The sequence below is a fragment of the Eretmochelys imbricata genome, chromosome 3 (genome assembly GCF_965152235.1).
Source record: "Eretmochelys imbricata isolate rEreImb1 chromosome 3, rEreImb1.hap1, whole genome shotgun sequence".
Taxonomy (NCBI): Eukaryota; Metazoa; Chordata; order Testudines; family Cheloniidae; genus Eretmochelys; species Eretmochelys imbricata.
Genome location: NC_135574.1, coordinates 166095431 through 166120467, shown reverse-complemented (window position 1 = coordinate 166120467; position 25037 = coordinate 166095431). Strand labels below are relative to the sequence as shown.

Below are 25037 nucleotides of genomic sequence, written 5' to 3'. Positions count from 1 at the left end.
ATCTGCATCCAGGTGTTTGATTTCCCGTAGAATGTTGGGAAATCTATAACCCCAGATTAACACTGGCCGTCTGCAGTGATTATACAGGTGGGAGTTATCTTCTAACAAATTCTGTGAAAGGATATTGTAGGACATCACAGTAAAATCAAACTTTCCCTTGTCTTCTGTATTGTTCTGGTCAATTTGCTTATCTTCAAGAATCTTCATTTTTTTACTATGGTGACAGAAATACTCCCAATGTCTTTTGATCATGCCTGTTAAAACATGAAATACCAAAATGAATGATCATGTAATACATTTACATTACCATACATTGATCTTACAACTTGTTTTGTATGCCACATATTGTATTTAAGGAATTATGATTCCTCCTGAGAGCTCCCTTTGCTTAAAAAAATGTATAGGCAAGTTTGTACCTGTTATGATTAGAAATATTTCAGACCTTCCATTTGAGATGGAAGTAATAAACTGTGCTCATATAAACTGCACACTTGGTAGCCACTGGGTATGCCCCACATTTCAGACTTCTCTGAAGTTGGAGTAACCTGATATATCCTATGAAGCTCATTATGGCCAGTTTCCAGATATGCTACTCATGGTGTTTATAACTCTCCTGAAAAGTTTGGGGATTAGAGAGACTCAAAAGCTTTCATACGGTTCTAAATTTGGAGCCACAAGAACCACTGAAAATGCCATCTTGCCTCTGCATTATCTCCTATACAGTATCAAGAGTAGTAAAGGATCTGGAAACAGGTAGCAAAACTGATACTCTTATCTAAGGGCCTGTCTAGACTACAAAATTAAGTCGACTTAATTAATTCAGAGGCTCAAGGTCAAATAAGATAAAGTCAATTGTGCCTGGCCACACCATGCTCATTGTCTTGATGGAGTACGTCCTCACTAGCAGTGCATCGTGGCTAGCTATCCCAAAGTGCAACTTGCTGCAGTGTGTTTTGGGAAGTTTATGCAATGCCTCTTGGGACCAAAACTTTATCACAGGGGAGAATGGGAACATTGTGTCGGCATCCCACAATGCACTGGGCTCAACGGCAAACCACCCAGTGGTTTTCGTGCCTTAAAACCACCATGTGTATGCCATAACCCCAGAAGCATGGAGTCTGCTCAGTTGTGCACTCTTGCTGTGAGCATCTCAAACACCTCACACCTTCTCCTGCAGTATTTCCAGAGCTGAAGTAGGGTCTGCCACGTGGAACACAGCAATGTCCCGCAAGCAGACCTGCTGCAAGCCATTGAAAAACAATTCACTGTTGCTGCTCGCAGTCACAAAGCAGCTGCACTCTGAGCGCGGTTTCTGGTCCCGTGAAACAAGCACTGACTGGTGGGACCACATCGTTTTGCAGGTATGAGCAGTGGCTGAAGAACTTTCTAATGCGGAAGGCCACCTTCCAGGAACTTTGTACAAAGCTTTCCCCTGCCCTGCAGTTCAGCAACACAAAAATGAGAGCTACTCCGACAGTGGAGAAGCAAGTAGCAATTGCTATTTGGAAGTTTGTAAGGCCAGACAGTTACCAGTCAGTGGGGAATCCATTTGGAGTAGGTAAATCAACTGTGGGAGCTGCTGTGCTCCAAGTGTGCAGGGCTATTTATCAACTTATGCTATGAATGGTAGTGAGTCTGGGAAATGTGCAGGACATAGTGGATGGTTTTGCAGCGATGGGGTTTTCTAATTGCGGTGGGGCAATAGATAGCACGCATATCCCCATCTTGGCACCAGACCACCTTTCCAAAGAGTACATAAACCAAAAAGGATACTTTTCAATGGTGTTGCAAGCACTGGTGGATCACAGCGGGAGCTTCACCGTCATCAATGTAGGATGGTCAGGAAAGGGTCATGACGCATGCATCTTTAGGAACTTGGGTCTGTTCAAAAAGCTGCAATCTGGGACTTTCTTTCCAGACCACAAAATGAACATTGAGGACGTTGAGATGCCTATAGTTATCCTGGGGGGACCCAGCCTACCCGTTGCTCCCCATGGCTCATGAAACCATACACTGGCCATCTGGACAGCAGTAAGGAATGGTTCAACTATAAGCTCAGCAAGTGCAGAATGGTGGTTGAATGTGCCTTTGGTCATTTGAAAGGGAACTGGAGAGGTTTACTAACAAGGCTGGACCTTAGCAAAGAGAACATTCCCCATGGTTATAGCTGCCTACTGTGTGCTCCATATCTGCGGGAAAAAAAGGAGGGAAATTTTCTGCAGGGCTGGGCAGTTGAGACAGATGGGATGGCAGCCATTTTTGAGCAGCCAGACACCATGGCAATAAAGGCAGCACAGCAAGGGATGCTGTGTATCCGGGAGGCTTTGAAAGGCCATTTCAACAATGAGTCACAGTAACGTGAGCTGCTTGTGCTTTCCCAAACCTTACCTGCCTTGTATGACTGTCCCTGTAAAGCCAACCCCCGCCCAAGCCCACTGCTTCTACTCAATAAAGAACATTTATTTCTTGAATCCATTTACTGTATTTAACAAACATAAGTAAAGAGGGAGAACAGAAAAAAAGGTAACCCTGGGGAAAAGGGGTTGTAAAGTTGGAATAGGAGAAACATTTTCAACTGTGTAACATAACACCACATTCCAGAGCACCAATGGTCTGTGAATGGGCGTCCTTCTGTTCCTTGTACCCTCCCCCGGAGTTAAGTGAAAGGGATAATGGACTTTTAGCCCATGCCTCATGGAACACTTGGGGGAGGGTGATTCTGCACCAGGCGATGCTGACTGGCTGTCCACCAGGGTCTGCAGAGGAACTCTACCCTCCTGCTTCTGTTCCTGCAGTTCAACCAGACGCCTCAACACGTCCCTCATAATCCGAAGCATCTCATCCTGCGCCACACGCTCTTGCTCATTGGAAGCTTTCCTGCTCTCCATGTTCATGTCTAACTTCTTGGACAGAGAAATCCTCCACGCTCTCAGCTCTGTCTCAGCTGTCCTGGAGGCGTTCATTATCTCTTCCGCGTTCTCTTTCTTCTCCTTCTAATCAGCGAAAGTATGCTTTCAGGTTTTGATGACACGCTGAAGGACACATTTCCAGGGGTCAGTCATAGGAAAAAAATAAAGGAGCCATTGTACATGAATAAAATGTTTCCATAACAAGGTTGTTTTCATAAATAAAACCCTTATTACACTAGGTGCAAGCCAGAACATAATCAGAATCCGTAACCATTCACTGTGCCGTTTTGCTGCTCCAGCCATGGTGAGTAGGTCACCCTGGGTCACGGGTGACTGCACTTTTAATGAAGTTTATGGCAGGCTCATGTGGGGAACAGAGGTAGCTAGTCAAACAAGGGCTCTTCCCCATAGCACCACAGGAAGCTGTTTACGAACTGGGCGGGGGGGAGAGTATTTGCGGACGATACTAAACTGGGAGGAGTGGTTGCGGACGATACTAAACTGGGAGGAGTGGTAGATACGCTGGAGGGGAGGGATAGGATACAGAAGGACCTAGACAAATTGGAGGATTGGGCCAAAAGAAATCTGATGAGGTTCAATAAGGATAAGTGCAGGGTCCTGCACTTAGGACGGAAGAATCCAATGCACCGCTACAGACTAGGGACCGAATGGCTAGGCAGCAGTTCTGCGGAAAAGGACCTAGGGGTGACAGTGGACGAGAAGCTGGATATGAGTCAGCAGTGTGCCCTTGTTGCCAAGAAGGCCAATGGCATTTTGGGATGTATACGTAGGGGCATAGCGAGCAGATCGAGGGACGTGATCGTCCCCCTCTATTCGACATTGGTGAGGCCTCATCTGGAGTACTGTGTCCAGTTTTGGGTCCCACACTACAAGAAGGATGTGGATAAATTGGAGAGAGTCCAGCGAAGGGCAACAAAAATGATTAGGGGTCTAGAACACATGACTTATGAGGAGAGGCTGAGGGAGCTGGGATTGTTTAGCCTGCAGAAGAGAAGAATGAGGGGGGATTTGATAGCTGCTTTCAACTACCTGAAAGGGGGTTCCAAAGAGGATGGCTCTAGACTGTTCTCAATGGTAGCAGATGACAGAACGAGGAGTAATGGCTTCAAGTTGCAGTGGGGGAGGTTTAGATTGGATATTAGGAAAAACTTTTTCACTAAGAGGGTGGTGAAACACTGGAATGCGTTGCCTAGGGAGGTGGTGGAATCTCCTTCCTTGGAAGTTTTTAAGGTCAGGCTTGACAAAGCCCTGGCTGGGATGATTTAACTGGGAATTGGTCCTGCTTCGAGCAGGGGGTTGGACTAGATGACCTTCAGGGGTCCCTTCCAACCCTGATATTCTATGATTCTATGATTCTATGAGAGGGAGGGGTATGTTTTCACTCCCAAATTGCAGACTCTCTCATGTGGGGCCCCAGTCCCTTTTCAGCCACTTTAAACTACTTGCCGGTGCATTAGCGGCTGCGTGGTTTGGCAATCCAGAATGTGTGTGGGGGGTGGGGGTGGGGGTCTATGCGCTCTTTTTTTCTTGTAAGAGCACTTTTAATGAGAACTTTCCCCACATTTCCCCTAGGTGACCTGATATGATATCAGTCTCCTGAGGGTAACAGGTGGAAAGGAAGGAGATGCGGCAAGTGTCTGGGCATAGACCCGTCCTTATGCTGCAATGCTGTGTACTGCAATGATGCCAGCAGAATTAATACAGGAGTTGGGTGAGAAAGTGTCCTACCATGGTGGAAGAAATAAGACTGCCCTGCCCAGAAACCTTCTGCAAAGGATTGTAGAGTACCTCCATGAAAGTTTCCTAGAGATATCCATGGAGGATTCCCGGGCTATTCCAGTCCACATAAACAGTATTTTCTGGGGGCCACTCTCTGCATAGCTGGAGTGGCCTCTTATAAGCAGAGAGCCACAGCACCTTGCTTTTTCTTCACAGTAAACATGCAATACCATCGAATGTGTGTGTCTGCTAAAGTTTAACTGGACTTTGATTGTAACTGTATACTCACCAGAGGTGCTTTCTCTGGCATCACGGTCGGCTACCATGATGCCCTGCGACCCACAGGGCTCCAGGGTTAAAAATATTTCCTGGTTCTCGGGGAAAATGGATCCACCACTCGTCTGTCTCCCATTCTTCTCCTCTTTCTCATCCACTATATCATCCTCATTGTTGTCCCTAGACTCACACCTGTGAGGTGTCCACATTGCTTGTGAGGGTGCTATAGTAGGGTCACCCCCGAGAATCACATAAAACTCGTTGTAGAACCAGCAGCAGAACAACTGTTCGCTTCCCTTGCCTTCTGGTACGCTTGGCAAACTTCTTTTATTTTCACACGGCACTGCTGTGTCTCCCTCATGTAGCCCTTATCCCCCATTCCACGAGCGATCTTTGCATATATGTCAGTGTGTCTTCTGCTGGATCGGCACTCTGCCTGCACAGACTCTTCTTCCCACACAGCAAAAGGATCCACCACCTCCTGTGCAGACCAGGCTGGAGCACATTTGCGGTGTGTAGTCTCCATGATCAGCTGTGCTCAAACTGGCATGCTCCCAATGCTGATCAAACAGGAAATGGGAAATCAAAAATTCCCAAGGCTTTAGCAGCGAAGGGGCTGTTTCCTGTATACCTGGCTGCAGTGCAGCAGAGTTGAGAATGAGCTCCAGAGTGGTCTCAGATGAGCATTGTGGGACACCACCTGGAGGCCAATTAAGTCAAATTACACAATGCTGCATCTGCACTACCTCCTGAGTTAAGTGCTATGCCTCTTGCAGAAGTGGATTACAGAAGTTGACATTAGAGGTGACTTAGGTCGGCGTGAAGGATCCGGTAGTGTAGACACATACATTAACAGGTTGACTTAAGGCGGCTTCTTTCTATCTAATTTTTTAGTGTAGAACAGGCCCAAGGGAATCCTGCAGGGATGAGTATACCCCTGGGAAGCACTGACCATTTTTAATGAAAACAATTCAGTTCAACTACTTGAGACACAAGTATATTTTGACCATTTCATGTAAGTTTATACATAACCTGAGGCCAAAAATGTACTATATGACAATTATGCCTCTTCCTCCCTTGAAAGGAAGCTGGAGGACAGATACCGAAATTATGCACCGATGAAATATTTATGCCAGTGGCTGTCCCATCTCTGCTACTGAATTGTATTTGGGCTAGTCCATTCTAAATCCTAAAGTGGTCTTCTGTGATTAAGCACAGTGACAAAGTTACCTCCCTGCCAAAGTAGACATTCACTGAATCCTTGACTCCCCCTCCTGACAACTGCCAATTCCGAACTCAAAGACAGTACAGGGAGATATCGCCCAGAATCTTCTCAGCAATCTGAAGGACTTTCCAAAGAGAATACACTCCACCACTGGGACTCCACATCCTCAGAGGAGTGGGGAGGAGTTGCACGTGCTAAGGTACTAAAGGAGGGGCTGCCCATTTATCACTCTTCTTTTTGTCTGTCAGTCATCTTTCTGAATCCCTCCACCGACTCCTTTTTCCACTCTATTAAATTTAAATCTCTGATCCTCACATTTAAGGGCCTTCAAAACTGTGTTCCTCCCTTATCACATCTTTTCCTATGTTCTGTGCTCCACCAATGATGGCCCAGATGATACTCTCCCATGTCTGCTTCTCTGATGCCATTCTTGTGTACAGAATGTCCTCCCTGAGCTGATCTGTGAGACCACTATCCTGTCCTTCAAATCCCATTGCTGAGACTCCTGCAAGAAGTCAGGTAACTCAAGATGTCAAGGTGAAGGGTCAGTTCTGGACAGCTGATACATATCTAAAATTTAACATACATTTGCTTGTTTTGTATAAGTAATTTTATCCCTCTTCCTCAGAGCCATTGCAAGTCACTTGCCTTTACAGGCAGTCCTTGACTTTATGACATTTGACTTACGATGAACAGCACTTACGACATTTCTGAATTGACATCCTGATTCAATTTACAACCACTGGTTTCAACTTTACCACACTTGGTCCCGCAATGGAGTGGATTGCGGTTCTGAGTTCTGACTTACGACGCAATTTTCAGGAACCAATTGTGTTGCAAGTCCGAGGACCGCCTGTATAAGACTTAATTCTGCAAGAAGCTCTATGTAGACACTCTTACATTTATGAAGAGCCCTACTGAAGTCAATGGTGCTCCAAGCAGGCACAAGGATCTGCTTGTGTTGGGCAGCTTGCAGGACAGGGGCTCTAGGCTAAGTTATTTGGACAAGGACTATGTTTTCCAGACAGGTCTGATATTTTTAGTCTCCAAAAAAAGTCTAGACCCCATACTAAAATTTCTTGCTGAGAACTGGGCAGGTGGGGAGTATCGCTGAACATATTTTATATACAGCATAATTGTTTATTTTGCTTTATAAAATTAAATATGTATAGTACCAAGCACAATGCAGCCTATGAAGTCTGACTGAAGCCGCTGGGCATTAATAGCTACCACCAATTTCTCTTTGTAGCACCAGATGCTGGTATCCGAAAGGAGTCCATTGGAGAAGAGAACAGACTTGCCTCTTTGGGTGGAGGGAGGTATGAAAAAAAAATTCAAGGCATCAGAAGCAGCAACAAAACTTAGAAGTTCCTGCTGCTAGGTCAGAGTACAGACACTAAATTGGCCTAGGGTAGATTGGATAAATGAGATGATTTTTCTTTTGCCTTCCTCACCCCTTAAAAAAAAAAGCCATTCACAATGTCAAACAAGTCCCAGAATCAGATTATGTAAAAAAAAAAAAAGCTCTTAAGCAAACAGCTGGGGACAATTTAGGAGGAGTACGTTAAAGTCAAAAGTATTGAGAAAGAGTAGTTGCTGCAGAAGACCTCACTGTGCTCTTAGCATCAAGCACGTTGACTTTAAATAATTAAGCATTCTGGCTCCCTGTTCATAAATAATTTGATTGCTGATGCAGTGATTCTCACTTAGACCTGATAAGATTTGAATTGTATAGACCACATTGTTTTGAGTTGAGAAATTGGGCATTAAGATATGCACAATCTGCATAGGTGTACTTGATTCATGTTCAGATAAGTAAAGAAAACTGCAGCAAGGCCTGCTGAAATTATAATTTATCAAAATAAATGGCAAAAATCAAATATGACCACCTGGTGGTGCCACTTCAAAAAATGAGAGCCACCCTGACTGTCTCAAGCAGCATGAGCTCAGCTCTGTCTGCCAGATTCGGGTTTTTGAGAGCACAAAATCAAAACAGTTTAAAGCTATAAAGTACAGTACTTGACATTTGTAATACCTTTTAAAAACCAACACCCTCTTGGTATAGTCGCCAGCAAAGAGGTGGAATATAGAGGGCGCTAGAAAATGGTACTTAAAGCCTGTTAAATATGTAAAGAAAACACTACAGAAATAGCAAACACCCTTTTTACCTCTTGTGTTTGCAGTATTTTCTTCTTCATTTTTTGGTGGAATGGAAAGACAGGCTGCTTCATTCTGATTAGAGCTGCTAATTTCTTCATTAGGACTGCAAACATCATTCTGACCACTGTGTCTTCTCCTTTTTGAAGAAGGTTCATCTCCCTCGGATTTCATATTAGGATTAGAGAAATGAAAAGAAGAGTTGTGTGTGAAGTTATCAGGTTGCCAGTTCCAGTACTGAGGCGGTCTCCAAGGCCCAAAAAAGCGAGGCGGTCTCCAAGGCCCAAAAAAGCGAGGCGGTCTCCAATTCACTGTAAAATCCCCAGTGCTGAGATACGGCGCCCAGGAATAGCGACCAACCCACCTTATAGAATTGGAGATACGACTGTTCCAGCAGAATCTTTGAGGGCTATCCCAGTGGGCAACCCAATCTCTGCCCAGCCTCTGCATGTGACGGGGCAGCATGGGGGGTCTACAACAGAAGAATAGATTAGTTAAAACATACTGCTCTTTATTCAACTAGTTTGCTTACAGAACACGAGATGCAGACTACTGTCCACAGGTACAATTTTTCCTAAGTTGCTGACTGTGATTTCTTACAGGATATTTCTTCCCCATACACTGATTTATACGAAGATAGTGGGAAATAACATTTTCCATTTAGAACTCACTCAGAAGCTTGGATGCCCAGAATAAGAATCTGATTATCAGATCCAATCACTTTTTATGAACCTGTCACTTCTTCCTTCAGTTACAATTTAAACAGTTGGCCTATTAAAAAAAAATAGATGAACAAGCCCTGTTATAACTTTTTTCAGATTTGATTATGCTTTTTCATTCAGTACCTGTATGAGGAGTACTAATGAGAAAGCCCAGAAGGTAGGTACAGTATTTTAGTATGCTGGGACATCATCTATTCAATATAGGCTCTTATACCACACACTTCAGTGTAGAAGTTTCCTGTAGAAAAGAAAAGCTGTCACTGAACATATTCAGAAGTTGGTTTCCCCTATATAGCATATTTGGCTCTTCACCACCACAAAGAGGTTTAATTTTTCTAAATGGTCTGTTGCTCTTTAAAACTAAATTTTTAGCCTAAAGAGGTGACATGCTAATAATAATAATTTAAAAAGGATGGGGTGAATGGGGGAGAGGGGGGAAGAGAAGAGAGACTGAGCCTGTCTCCTTTTTTAATATATATACAGGTTTGAAAAGATTTTTAATTTTTTTTCCCCATTAAATGGTCTCTTGGTAAAAATTCAAGACTGCAGGCTAGTGGAATGGGTTTATTATTATTCTCACTTTGAATGATCTTGGACAGATAATTCACTCTTTTATTTTTAACTGCCAATTATACTCTTACCTTACTGTACCAAGATATGTGGACAGGTGTCTGAAAACAAAACAAAAACTTGAAATCAACTGCAGCTGGGTAAAGAATGATCAGAACAGACATTTTCTGACAATTTATCTATCTTTGAGTGTACAAAGCTACAGCACAATAGGATCAATTTTACGAAGTTTCAACAGTTTTTGAGGACATTTTGCATGATTTTTTTTCCATTATAGAGGGAATTTGCAAGGAATCAGAGATCCACTTACCCTCAATAAGCCACACTTGTGAATTTTGAAAATGTGCTAGAGGCTTACCAAAAGCCACATGGTCTACTGAGTTAAGCACAAGGATAGGAACTAGACAGTTCTGAGTTCTAGCCCCACCTCTGCTACTGATTTGTATAACTCTTCACACTTATAGCACTTTAAGAACATAAGAATGGCCATACTGGGTCAGTCTAATGGTCCATCTAGCCTGGTATCTGGTCTTCCAACAGTGGCCAATAGCAGGTGCTTCAGAGGGAAAGCGCAGAACAGGCAATCATCAAGTGATCCATCCCCGACACCCATTCCCAGCTTCTGGCAATCAGAGGCATGGGGTTGCATCCCTGACCATCTTGGCTAATAGCCATTGATGAACCTATTCTCCAAGCACTTGTCTACTTCTTTTTTGAACCCCACTATAATTTCAGCCTTTACAACATCCCCTGGCAATACAGGATGACTGTGTTGTGTTAAGAAGTGCTTCCTTTTGTTTGTTTTAAACCTGCTGCCTATTAATTTAATCGGGTGACCCCTGGTTCTTGTGTTACATGAAGGAGAAAATAACACTTACTTCATCACTTTCTCTGCACTAGTCATGATTTTATAGACTTCCACAATATTCCTTCTTAGTTGCCTCTTTTCCAAGATGAAAAGTCCTCATCTTTTTAATTGCTCCTCAAATGAAAGCTGTTCCATACCCTTAATATTTTTTGTTGCTCTTTGCTGTACCTTCTACAATTCTAATATATCTTTTTTGAGATGCGGTGACTAGAATTACCCACAGTGTTCAAGATGTGGGCTTATCATGGATTTTTATAGTGGCATTATGATATTATCTTATTATGTATCCCTTTCCTAATTGTTCCTAACATTGTTAGCTTCTTTGACTGCTGCTGTATGTTGAGCAGGTGTTTTCAAAGAACTATCCATGGCTCCAAGATCTCTGTCTTCAGTGATAACAGCTAATTTAGACCCCATCATTTTGTATGTATAGTTCAGATTATGTTTTTTGACATGCTACTTTGCATTTATCAAGATTTAATTTCATCTGCCATTTTGTTGCCCAGTCTCACAGTTTTGTGAGATCCCTCTGTAAGTCTTTACAGTATGCTTTGGACTAGGGCTGTTGATTAATCGCAGTTATCTCATGGGATTAACTCAAAAAATTAATCGTGATTAATTTCACTGTTAAACAATAGAATACCAACTAAAATTAAATATTTTGGATGGTTTCTTATATTTTTAAATATATTGATTTCTATTGCAACACAGAATACACAGTGTACAGTGCTCACTTTATATTATTTTTTATTACAAATATTTGCACTGTACATGATAAAATAGTATTTTTCAATTCACCTCATACAAGCACTGTAGTGCAATCTCTTTATCATGAAAATTGAAATTACAAATGTAGAATTATGTAAAAAAAACTGTATTCAAAAAATAAAACAATGTAAACTTTAGAGCCTAGAAGTTAATCTTTTTAATCACTTGACAGCCCTACTTTGGACATAACTATCTTGAGTAATTTCATATCATCTGCAAATTTTGCCACCTCACTGTTTATGCCTTTTTCCTGGTAATTTGTGAACGTGTAGAACAGCACTGGTCTCAGTACAGATCCTTGGGGGACACCACTATTTACATCTCTCCATTTTGAAAACTGACTATTTATTCCTATCCTTTGTTTTCGGTCTTGTAACCAGTTACTGAACCACGAGAGGACCTTCCCTTTTAACCCATCACTGATTACAAAAAGTTACTAATGAAACAGTTAAATAGCATTGTCTCAGTTTTCCAGATGGAGAAGTTGAAGCTCAAACAGATTATCCTCTTATAAAACCAATGTCTGAATCAGAATTAGAACCCAGATTTCCTTGTTTCCAGTCCAGGCCTAATAACCTAAGCCACAGTGCCACAACACAAGTCAGTTTTTCTAAACCTCAGTTTCTCCATCTGTAAAATGGACACAGGGATATTTAATTATTTCATAATTAAATAAATAGGATTTACAAGTAAAAAGTACTAAGGCTAGTAACTGTCAGAAGGAGGGCTAGAGACAAAAGCCTCGTGGCTTCCTCTTGGTCTAGTGGATAAGAATACTTGTGACCCTCAGTTGATCCAATTTCTCCTCTTCTAGCAGCAGCTTTTTATTAGAAGCCCTCCTGGTCATTTACACAGAGAAATTAATACAAATGGAATAGAATGCTATGCTGCAGTTAGGATGTAAGTCATGTTCACACCACTTTCTGATAGGAGTTCTTAGAATGCTTGTTTTATAATCACTCAGATTAGATTTTGTTCATAGTTCAAATGTAAAGCCTCTTACAGCCATACATTTTTCATGAAATGTTTTTCTGTTTGGGAAACCACAGGTGAATTTCAAAGAGAAGTGCAAAACTGTGCTTGACTCAATTTTATGACCTGACTGCCTCCAATCCAAGTTCTAGTTAGTGGGGCATTCAGCATATAAACATGATCTTCATTCGCTTTCAGATTCCCACTGCAGTTTGGTTTTAAGCATTTGCTTGCATTTATAAGCAGTCTTCCAGTTTTTGGAAAGGCATTAGATATGCAGTATTAAAATTAGGCCAGTTAAAGTTACTGTCGACTTGCTGCTCATGAAATTGGACACACCATTGACTTGAAATCATACTGTCTCCCTAATGTAATGATATTTTCACAACAGGCTGTGTCACTGGAAAAAAATACATTAAAAACTTCAGCTTTGTGTTGATTAAGACAACTAAAATATTTTGCTGGGTCCCACTATCAAATAATTTCCTTCAACTGTTTATCAAAAGTAGAGAGAGGTCTGAGATGAGATGCATGTGTAGTGAACTAAAATTATTCTCCCAAACTCGTGATTTTAACATTTCTTAAATACATTTATCTTTATATATATATATATATATATATATATACAGTTCAACCAAAAATTCAACTGATTTAAATAAATAAGTTATCTGCCTATTATTTGCTCATTCAAAGCCTGCAGCTCTACTTTCATTGGGATACACATTTCTTTCCCCAACAAAACTAGGTGTTGCTATGTGGGATGCCGTTAGGTACTTATATGGAACAGCGCTCCATAGTTTTAATCTTTAATTTTCACTCAGTGGATCTGGAAGTAGAAGGAATTATGTACAGAGTTGTAAAGCACATACACCACAAACCGAAGCATTTAGATACTCAAACCAGAGGTTGTTAATGGCAGTTCCCCTAACGCGGGCCATGTGGGAGAGTATCACTGCATGCCCATGCCAGTGGGCCAGCGCGCCCCCTCTCCCATTACTCCCCACTTCCCTGGGCCCGCCTCTCCCGCCCAGGCCTCCGGGCCAGCCCGCCCCCAACACCCACCCGCCACCTTAGCGCCCCCGCCCCTGGGGCCTAGGCCCCCCGCCGGCCCGTATTTACCTCCAGGTCGGGCGCCTCACTAGCCGCTCCAAGGAGCTCCTCTGGCCTCTACATCGCTCCCCCACAGGGGGGTCATCCTAGAGCGCCACCAGCTCCTTCCCCCCCGCCCCAGGGCCCGGCCTCCCGGCCACCTTCCGCACTGACCGACCTCTGCCCCCGCAACCGCATCGGTTGCAGCCCCCCCTCACACAGCGCCACGCTTTCATCGCCGCCAGCGAGCCGGCCGGCCTTGCACCCGGGCGGCACGCACTGGGCCATGGGAGTCGTAGTTCTACCGCCTCGCCCCGCTAGGAACCGTTCCCGGAGGCCATGTTTGTTAAGGGAATCTGGCCTATTCAGAGCGCCGAAGATCGGCGGCCATCTTGGTTTAGGGCGCAGGCTCCGTTTCTTGACTGGCGGACGGCCATCTTGGTTAAGGGTAGGCGGCTGGGGGCTATCTTGATTTAGGGCTGAAGCCGGGCAGAGAGGCAATGGTAGTTAAGGGCTGAAGCTTAGTAGCCATCTTTGCTCTGGGCACATTGCAAGGCTCAGAGGCCTTTATTTTAATGTGTGACTTAGTTGCAACTGTGGAATGGTGACTAGTAACTAAGAACGCCCTGTGCTCCCTAGGGATCTGTCTGGCTGCTCTCTCTCATACTACCCTAAGGGCAGAGGGTACCCCTAAGCCTCACATTTATCCTCAGTGATTTACCTTGTCCAGAAATGCCTGGGGATTGGGTGACTTTACTCTGCCACCTACTAGTGTTCATGGTTTCCACTGGAGCCTTAACGGTTGGCAACACTCACAATGTTATTGTGAGTCACACAATATTTGATGCTTTTCTTACAGCTCCAGCATCTGGAGTCCTGGGATCAGGTGAGAAACTCAGCTTTCATTTTTAAAACATCTAAGTTCTCAGCCCCCAGGATTGCAGAGAAAAGCTTGAAAACATGAACCCTAAATGTTCTGAAACCAGAAGGAAAATAATAAGAATCCCAAATGTATTATTGTTAAAAAGATCTCATGATTCTAGGGGGGTTGTCTCACAATTTTTAAACACTTACGGTTTTACAGTATGATTTTCAGATACGTTCTGCACTTTGGTGTACAGCTTTAGAACTTATTCCAGTAGGATAATCTCCTTTGACGCAATGCTGTGATATTATGTTCCAATACCACGGTATATGTTATACATCATAGCACCACTGTCTGAGATGTGTGCATTAGATCATCTAGTCCAGGGGTTGGCAACCTTCCGCACGCGGCCCATCAGGGTAATCCGCTGGCAGGCCGTGAGACATTGTATTTACGTTGACCTGCAGGCACGGCTCCCCCCGCAGCTCCCAGTGGCCGCAGTTCACTGTTCCCGCAGCTACCATTGGCCAAGAGCTGCAGGAACTGAGCCATTGGGAGCTGTGGGGGGCCATGCCTGCGGACGGTCAATGTAAACAACATGTCTTGCGGCCCGCCAGCGGATTACCCTGATGGACCGCGTGCCAAAGGTTGCCGACCCCTGATCTAGTCCCTCCTCTTGCCATTGCAGAATAGCTCCACCAATTTTCTCATGCTAGTTTCAGAGGCAACGCATGAGGGGCATGCAGGCTCATGTGGCCATTTGCTGTTTGGCTTGTACTAAGTATGGGCATGCAGACTAAGCATGCTAAGTAACACTGCTGAAGCTGGCTGCCCTCACTGTTCCCCCCTCTGTCAGCAGGCGTGGGTCATCTCTGGCTAGTTTTATAGACCGCTAGTACAGCGGTTCTCAAATTGTGGGTTGGGACCCCAAAGTGGGTCTCGAACACGTTTTAATGGGGTTTCCAGGGCTGGTGTTTGACTTGCTGGGACCCAGGGACGATACCCGAGCCTCACCACCCTGGGCCAAAGCTGAAGCCCGAGGGCTTCAGCCTGGGTGGCGGGGCTCAGATTACAGGCCCCCTCATCTGGGGCTGAAGCCCTTGGGTGGGTGGGGCTCAAGCTTTGGTTCCCCTCCTGGGGTGATGTAGTAATTTTTGTTGTCAGAAGAGGGTCGTGGTGCAGTGAAGAAGAGGAGGAATAGAGTTTTGGTATGAGGAAGAGGGAAGGGGTCAGAGCTCCCTGCCAATATCTTCCTGATGAGGAAGTAAAGTGTCTTAAGGAGGAGGGACAAATTATTAGACACTTCATTTATATTCTTGTACAGCAGCAAGGTGCATTTTCAGTGACAAGCACTACATAAATTATGTACATAAAAATAAGCCTTTTCTATTCACTGTAGATTATGAGTGACTCCCTTTAAAGTGCTTTCTGAGGTACTACAGAACATGACCCTCATCCCGCAAGCTACTCTGTATAGGCAGGCCCCTGAGTCCACTGCAGAGTCCCTTTAAGACAATGGGGCTCCACAAGGGTGCATGGGATCTGCCTGTATGCACGAGTTTGGAAAATCAGCTCCTATGAATAGGGCCATACCAAATTCATGGTCCATTTTGGTCAATTTCATGGTCACAGGATTTTAAAAATTGTAAATTTCATGATTTCAGCTATTTACGTTTGAGATTTCAGGATGTTGTAACGGTAGGGGTCCTGACCCAAAGAGGAGTTGTGGGGGGGTCGCAAGGTTATTGTAGGGGGGTTGAGGTACTGCTACCCTTACCTCTGCGCTGCTGCTGGCGGCGGCGCTGCCTTCAGAGCTGAGCAGCTAGACAGGGGCAGTTGTTGGCCGGGAGCCCAGCTCTGAAGGCAGCGCCGCCGCCAGCAGCAGCGCAGAAGTAAAGGCCTGGTCGGGTATTGCCACCCTTCCTTCTGCGCTGCTGGGGTGGTGGGGTGCTGCCTTCAGAGCTCGGTGCCCAGCCAACAGCCGCCACCCTCTTGCCGCCTAGCTCTGAAAGCAGCTCAGAAGTAAGAGTGGCAATACCGTGACCCCTCTAAAATAAACTTGTGACCCCCCTACAACTCCCTTTTGGGTCAGGACCCCCAATTTGAGAAACGTGGGTCTCCCACATTAAATCTGTATAGTATAGGGTAAAAGCACACAAAAGACCAGATTTCACGGTCCGTGCTGTGTTATTCATGGCCATGAATTTGATGGGGCCCTACCTGTGAAAGATTTTGCATACAAACACATTTATTCAATTTTATTCAATTCCTGGTATAAAGAAGCATCTACTTCATTTCTACCAAAGTATCAATATATATAATGTAAGTAGAAGGTTAAGAGCTACATTGGTGGGGTTTAACGACAAATCCAATGCAGGCGTGCAGCTTAACAGCATGTGAAGATAAATAGCATCTGGAGAAGACATGAGAATATGATGGGGTCTGATGGAGTGGCAAACAGTGCAAATACTACATGGGAACTAAAACCAAGAAGGGCATGGTATCTCCATACTGCAGTTGTTTGTTACATGCAACTTATTAAACATTTCTAAAGTTTTCCCAGTATGGAGGGTGGGGGAGCATGCTTACAAACTGAGATGTTACTGAGTTAAGGAGGTTTAGGGTGGTTATCCTATCAAGTCCACTTTGGCTATTTATTTTTCAAAGAAAAGGAGTACTTGTGGCACCTTAGAGACTAACCAATTTATTTGAGCATGAGCTTTCGTGAGCTACAGCTCACTTCATCAGATGCATACCGTGGAAACTGCAGCAGACTTTATATATACACAGAGAATATGAAACAATACCTCCTCCCACCCCACTGTCCTGCTGGTAATAGCTTATCTAAAGTAATCATCAGGTTAGGCCATTTCCAGCACAAATCCAGGTTTTCTCACCCTCCACCCCCCCCCACAAATTCACTGTCCTGCTGGTGATAGCCCATCCAAAGTGACAACTCTTTACACAATGTGCAAGATAATCAACTTGCACAGATACAGACAGACATCATCTTCCTTTCCAAATGCAAACAGATGGACATCGTACCAAAAGGACTGAAGGTAAAAAATCCATTACAATATACATACCACACAGACTATGCTGACAGCTTGTGCCACACGCTCTCAAAGAAACTGCGGAATCACCTGATCAACATCCTCTACAGCAAACAGGGAAAGATTAAGAATGAGCTCTCAAAAATGGATACTCTCATAAAAAACCAACCTTCCACACAAACTTCCTCGTGGCTGGATTTTACTAAAACTAGACAAGCCATTTACAATGCACACTTTGCTTCTCTACAAAAGAAAAAGGACACTAAACTTTCTAAACTACTACATGCTACAAGGGGCCACAGCAATGGTTCCCTCAACCCACCTAGCAATATTGTTAACCTATCCAACTATACTCTCAGCCCAGCAGAAGCAGCTGTTCTATCTCGGGGCCTCTCCTTCTGCCCCTCCACCCCCACGAACATGATACAGTTCTGTGGTGACCTAGAATCCTATTTTCGACGTCTCCGACTCAAGGAATATTTCCAAAATACCTCTGAACAACATACTAATCCACAGAGGTCTCCCTACCAACACTACAGAAAGAAGGATTCTAGGTGGACTCCTCCTGAAGGTCGAAACAGCAGACTGGACTTCTACATAGAGTGCTTCCGCCGACGTGCATGGGCTGAAATTGTGGAAAAGCAGCATCACTTGCCCCATAACCTCAGCCATGCGGAACGCAATGCCATCCACAGCCTCAGAAACAACTCTGACATCATAATCAAAAAGGCTGACAAAGGAGGTGCTGTTGTCATCATGAATAGGTCGGAATATGAACAAGAGGCTGCTCGGTAGCTCTCCAACAAAAGTTTCTACAAGCCATTACCCTATGATCCCACTGAGAGTTACCAAAAGCAACTACAGCATTTGCTCAAGAAACTTCCTGAAAAAGCACAAGATCAAATCCGCACAGACACACCCCTGGAACCCCGACCTGGGATATTCTATCTACTACCCAAGATCCATAAACCTGGAACTCCTGGGCGCCCCATCATTTCAGGCATTGGCACCCTGACAGCAGGATTGTCTGGCTATGTAGACTCCCTCCTCAGGCCCTACGCTACCAGCACTCCCAGCTACCTTCGAGACACCACTGACTTCCTGAGGAAACTTCAATCCATCGGTGATCTTCCTGATAACACCATCCTGGCCACTATGGATGTAGAAGCCCTCTACACCAACATTCCACACAAAGATGGACTACAAGCCGTCAGGAACACTATCCCCGATAATGTCACGGCTAACCTGGTGGCTGAACTTTGTGACTTTGTCCTTACCCATAACTATTTCACATTTGGGGACAATGTATACCTTCAGATCAGCGGCACTGCTATGGGTACCCGCATGGCCCCACAGTATGCCAACATTTTTATGGCTGATTTAGAACAACGCTTCCTCAGCTCTCGTCCCCTAAAGCCCCTACTCTACTTGCGCTATATTGATGACATCTTCATCATCTGGACCCATGGAAAAGAAGCCCTTGAGGAATTCCACCATGATTTCAACAATTTCCATCCCACCACCAACCTCAGCCTGGTCCAGTCCACACAAGAGATCCACTTCCTGGACACTACAGTGCTAATAAACAATGGTCACATAAACACCACCCTATACCGGAAACCTACTGACCGCTATTCCTACCTGCATGCCTCCAGCTTTCACCCTGACCACACCACACGATCCATTGTCTACAGCCAAGCTCTGCGATACAACCGCATTTGCTCCAACCCCTCAGACAGAGACAAACACCTACAAGATCTCTGTCAAGCTTTCTTACAACTACAATACCCACCTGCGGAAGTAAAGAAACAGATTGATAGAGCCAGAAGAGTTCCCAGAAGTTACCTACTACAGGACAGGCCTAACAAAGAAAATAACAGAACGCCACTAGCTGTCACCTTCAGCCCCCAACTAAAACCCCTCCAACGCATTATTAAGGATCTACAACCTATCCTAAAGGATGACCCAACACTCTCACAAATCTTGGGAGACAGGCCAGTCCTTGCCTACAGACAGCCCCGCAACCTGAAGCAAATACTCACCAACAACCACATACCACACAACAGAACCACTAACCCAGGAACTTATCCTTGCAACAAAGCCCGTTGCCAATTATGCCCACATATCTATTCAGGGGACACCATCACAGGGCCTAATAACGTCAGCCACACTATCAGAGGCTCGTTCACCTGCACATCCACCAATGTGATTTATGCCATCATGTGCCAGCAATGCCCCTCTGCCATGTACATTGGTCAAACTGGACAGTCTCTACGTAAAAGAATAAATGGACACAAATCAGATGTCAAGAATTATAACATTCATAAACCAGTCGGGGAACACTTCAATCTCTCTTCTCACCCAATCACAGACATGAAGGTCGCTATCTTAAAACTCTGTCATGCTTTGTCTCCACCTAGCTCTGAAACTATTGTATGGCAGAAAATGTGGGGTTTAGATGTCCTTTTGCAATGCAATAATCTAAACCGTTTGGTTTCATAATTTTAGATCTAGCATGTGATAGTCTTTGGTGAGTGAGAAATATGTATATTACTATGTTTTAGGGAATAACTGAAAACCAATAATAACGAGTTAAACTTGGTAGAAACTCACACTAAGTATTTGCCTTAACAAGTTACTTCATTACTGGCTTTTTATATCTGGATGTCTGCAAACACATAATCTCCTCAGGCTCCTTCCATCACTGGTTTCCCCTCTGTTCTTAAAGTCATAGCAAATCTGATGGCTTCCCTTGAATCACGTTGGCATGTGCAGTTTCAAAGTTTGTACATATTGGTGTATAAATACATCCTGTGATGTGTTGATCAAAACCCCGCATGAGTTGAAATGGCTTGATTATGTGGAGGCAAGTAAATGCACTTTACTTTTTTCTCTTCTAAATATTTTTCCCTCTTTCCCTTGGGCTGTCCCTTGTTAATTTGTTGCAGAGAAAAAAGAAATTCATGCAAGCAAATTGTTAATTTAACTTTAGGTTTGAAAGTTGTAGAACACTGCCAAAACTGGAAGTTCTGGTTCCCACAGTGACTTTAATCTAGCTACTCTGAGCATATATAATAAATAATTAGACTATGAAATAGACTGTAAAATGAAATATTACTCATGTGCAAGTATGCAAGAGTTGTGGCTGCTGTGAGGTTAAAACCTTTAAATTTCTGCACTTTTGTGCATTTACTGTCTCAACCATAATGTTGCATTAAGGTTACTTTTCTTATACAACAACATGAGCTGAGACCAGCAAACTGGACGGAGAACATCACTTGGAAAAACAGGATCTCAAATTTTGTCAAACTGCCACTTTCAAATATGTAAACATGTATCCAGCTCATCCAATGTAACCCTTATAAAAGTCAACTCAATATCTCTGGATCATTTTCTTAAATTCCCAGAAAATACATGTGATAAAAGACAAATTACATTGATGAATTTGAAAACCAGAAAAAATGTTCATAATACAAAACAGAGGGATGTCTATTGAGGAATATTTGTCGCCAATACAATGCTCCATATCTAATTTACCCACTACAGTTTTTTTATATAGTTGAGGCTGGTTGAGAGATTCCCAGTTTTGTGTTTTAACAAAAAGGTTATCTCTCTTTTTGGCAACGGGCACCTTTCTGACAATCTTGGAAAGGCCAAGGATTTAATGGGAGGTTGAATTAATAAACCTCACCCTCACAGGAGGGTTTAGGCCAATTGGCAGAGCTGTAAGGGAAAACCTCTATGGCTAACAGTCTGCAATATTTCACCTTTTGCTAGCAGTAAATTACCAAATTTAATAATATCTAGGTAAGAACCCAGGTAGTTACTGCAAAAGGAAAAACAACTATCTACATATAGACAACAGTCTCTATTAGGATCACACAGAGGAAACATCTCTAAAGATAGCAAAGAGAAAATATAACTAATATACACCAACAGAAGGACTTGGGTATTGTACCTTGCAGCCATGATATCACTCAAATCTGCTTCTTACAGTAACTGAACTTTCAAAAAAAGAAAAGGAGTACTTGTGGCACCTTAGAGACTAACCAATTTATTTGAGCATAAGCTTTCGTGAGCTACAGCTCACTTCATCGGATGCATTCTGTAGCTCATGAAAGCTTATGCTCAAATAAATTGATTAGTCCCTAAGGTGCCAAAAGTACTCCTTTTCTTTTTGCGAATACAGACTAACACGGCTGTTACTCTGAAACCTGAACTTTCAAATTCCCTCTTGCCACATGCAGATTTTTTTGAGACCATATAAGACTCCCAATGGAAAGTTTCATTGGGGTTACCAAGGCAGTGTTAGATGCCATTCTTGAACTATGGGCCTGCTACTGTTCTGTAGTTATAAGTTTCCAAAGGACCAGCTGTGACCCAGGAACCTCTTAGTGCCAACTGGGAAGTGGCATGGAATCTCCTGAATCTGGTATGTACATTCTAATGCACCAAATCGTGTCATGTAAAGACTCAAATAAAAGCTGGTGTCACAGTGGTCATCAATATCACTGTAAAATGCATGTATGGATGTTGTGTAAGGAGTTATTTATAGGGCCCTCCCAAATTCAGGGTCCATTTTGGTCAATTTCACAGTCAGGATTTTAAAAATAGTAAATTTCAGATTTCAGCTATTTAAATCTGAAATTTCACGGTGTTGTAGCTGTCTGGATCCTGACCCAAAAAGGAGTTGTGGGGTAGTTGCAAGGTTATTGTAGGAGGTGTTGCAGTACTGCTACCCTTACTTCTGCACCGCTGCAGGTGGCGGTGCTGCCTTCAGAGCTGGGAGGCTGGAGAGCAGTGGATGCTGGCCGGGATCCCAGCTCTGAAGGCATAGCCGCTGCCAGCAGCAGCACAGGACTAAGGATGGCATGGTGTGGCATTGCCACCCTTACTTCTGCGCTGCTGCCTGCAGAGCTGGGCCCTCAGTCAGCAGCCGCCACTCTCCTGCCACTCAGCTCTGAAGGCAGCAGCGCAGAAGTAAGGGTGGCATGGTCTGGTATTGCCACCCTTACTTCTGCCCTGCTGCTGGTGGGGCCCTGCCTTCAGAGCTGGGCACTTGGCCAACAGCTGCCGCTCTCTGGCTGCCCAGCTCTGAAGGCAGTACAGAAGGACAGGTGGCAATACCATACCCCCCCCAATAACCTTGTGACCCCCCCCACCACCCACCCCCCTGCAACTCTCTTTTGGGTCAGGACCCCCAGTATGAGAAATGCTAGTCTCACCTGTGAAATCTGTATAGGATAGGGTAAAAGCACACACAAAAGACCAGATTTCATGGGGGAAGACTGGATTTCACAGTCTGTGATGTGTTTTTCATGGCCATTAATTTTGTAGGGCCCTAATTATGTATATACAGTTAAAATTATGTTCTTAATGTCCGTGTCTAGGGCCAGGTCACCAGCAAAGGTGAAAAACAGATGAACAGTTTTTTGTCTGACAAAAAACTGTTCATCTGTCTCTTTACATGTAAATTTAGTATTTACTCCTGGAGGAATTCTCTGTCAAAAAATTAAAAATTCTGTGCACAATATTTAAAAATTCTGCATATTTTATTTGTCAAAATAACACAATATAATCACACTGTTTTCAATTATTTTGGTAATTTATTTCAAAATACCTGTTAGCAAGTACGTCTCTAACAATATAGACAACAAAAAAGATTCAAGAAAGATTTTTTTGACAAATAGATTTCTTACTAGGCATATTAATACAGAACTTTGAGTAATAATTCATTTAAACTACAATATAGAAATGTATTTCCTGCTCCCTTCTGAAGCAGTGCAAAGGCTTGGGGAAGTCAGATTTAACAGAGGAGCTGAGGGACAGGGAAAGGTTACAAGATTACATGAAAATCTGAGAAACTAATGCAATACGGATTTCAAGTCTGTGTGACCAAAGTCTTCTAGGGAAGACTTTTTACTATATGCAAGGGAAAATGGGCATTTAAATTAATCTGGAATCCATTCCTTGAATCCCTGGAGAAAAAAGACTGCATAATATATCCCAAGTCAATCTGTATAATACATCCAAATTTGTATCCCTTGCCTTTGTACTCTTTGCACCAGTAGTATACTCCATGCTATGAGACTCCACTCCCCCCTGCCTCTGCCTGCAGTTCAAAGGTTACTTTTGTCTGTACTCCTTTTCCTCACCAGTAGGGTAGACAATGTTCCAAGCATGAAAGTTTAACCCCAAAGTTAACCATGGCCAGCTAATATGTTCTTAAACATGATACGCACCTTGTCCACAATAAGAGCAAAACCTGGTGCACTGTAGATGCTAAAGCTTGAGTGCTGGTAACACTACCATTCTGCAATGTGGGCACAGGGTGATGAGGTAGGGGTGGTTTTAAAACATACCTTAACATGTTTACATGTTTTAATTAACATGTTTTTAAACATCACTTAGCACCTAGCATAGTCAAAGACAGTCATGTCTAAAGCATGTTAGCTGGGTATGGTTAACCTTAAACTCTCCTCCCTCCATCCCCAGGATTAACAAAGTCAGTTAGCTGAGCTTTGTTATACATCAGAACTGTGCCTATATTAGGAAAACGGGTTTGTGTTTTAAGACACATTCAAAAATGAGACCAGTCTTAGTCCAGACAGGACCTAGTTGTTAAGGCGTTAACTCACATTTAATTAGAATGTTTCTGAACATTTAAATCATGCCTACACTCTATTTGTTTTTAAAGCTCGGGTTCACTGCTAATTAACTAAAGATAAACCGACCTCTAATGAAGACAAATCCTAAAATGCCCCTGGTTTTCCCATGGTAGAAAAAACTGTCTCCCTTTGCCCACCTGTAAAATGCTTATCTCACATCCGCCCTCCAGGACGTTTAACTAGCCGATACTTGTCAGGTGCGGTGCTTTGGATGCAAGATGCTATGGAAAGAAAGTACTAAAACCATTGCATGCATCCGACGAAGTGGGTATTCATCCACGAAAGCTTATGCTCCAATACGTCTCTTAGTCTATAGGGTGCCCCAGGATTCTTTGCCTACTAAAACCATTGTTCACCGACCCAGTAGCTACAAGCTTCAGCGCCGCCGCAGCTGCTCCGTGGTGCCCAGGCCCTGGGAACACGCCTCGCTCTCGGAGCCGGCGATCCGGTGCCAGGCGCCGCAGCAGCTGCACAAGGCGAAGCCACGTTTGTGGTTTTAAAGCTGTCTAAGCAGCGGGGCTGCTGCCGCTGTCCCCGCCGGTGGGTTGAAGGCCGCTGGCTCGGGACTCCACGGCAATGCTAAGGGCAGTGCGGGCGGCTGGCTGAAACGGAGCAACACGCCCTGTCCCCACAGGTCACAGATCCGGCCTTGCAGCCCAGCCTCCCTGGCTGTGTGCACGGCTCGGGCGGCTCCGGATTGGGGTTCGGGGGGTGGGTGGGGCGCGCCTGGTCTCCGGCAGCCTCCCCGGGGAGAAGGGAGGGGAGTTTCTCGGAGCTGCTTCCGCCTCCAGCTGAGGCCTGACCCGGGAGTGGATCGCAGCGGCTCTGAGCGGCGGGGCCAGCATGAGCTGCCCCCGGGAGCTAGCGGGGGAGCTGGCCCGGTTCTACACGGTCACCGAGCCCCAGCGCCACCCCCGGGGATACACCGTGTATAAGGTCACCGCTCGGGTGAGTCCGGGGCGGCGGGGACCTGGACAGCTCCGCTCTTAGCGGGTCGCTCCCAAAGGGCCGGGAGCAGGGCGGGCTTAAAGCAACCCCTTCCCCCCCAGCCCCCGACCTGCCTCTGTGAATGGGGGGCGGGGGGCAGAGAGCATCCCTGCCTCCCCCCCTCCCTAGTCTCGGACATGCCACTGTGAATGCGGGGCGGGGGGCAGA

The 25037-nt window shown here is 44.4% G+C and overlaps 2 protein-coding genes across 6 annotated transcripts in view; one reads left to right on the top strand and one right to left on the bottom strand.

The window, feature by feature from the left end:
- The window catches only part of ANGEL2 (angel homolog 2), a 28205-nt gene extending 14677 nt beyond the window's left edge, over positions 1 to 13528 (bottom strand). The window contains exons 1-5 of one of the 5 annotated variants that reach the window (XM_077813762.1): positions 13327 to 13449; positions 9671 to 9700; positions 9153 to 9267; positions 8319 to 8779; positions 1 to 254 (exon numbers count right to left, since the gene is read on the bottom strand). In XM_077813762.1, coding sequence (XP_077669888.1) covers positions 1 to 254; positions 8319 to 8772 — 708 coding nt within the window. In that variant the 5' untranslated portion in view covers positions 8773 to 8779; positions 9153 to 9267; positions 9671 to 9700; positions 13327 to 13449. The other 4 variants (XM_077813764.1, XR_013345718.1, XM_077813761.1 and 1 more) reach the window with 4 other exon arrangements.
- An 11197-nt stretch (positions 13529 to 24725) lies between these two features.
- The window catches only part of RPS6KC1 (ribosomal protein S6 kinase C1), a 114368-nt gene continuing 114056 nt past the window's right edge, over positions 24726 to 25037 (top strand). The window contains exon 1 of the mRNA XM_077813758.1: positions 24726 to 24830. Within this exon, the coding sequence (XP_077669884.1) occupies positions 24726 to 24830 (105 nt within the window). The remainder of the gene's footprint in view (positions 24831 to 25037) is intronic.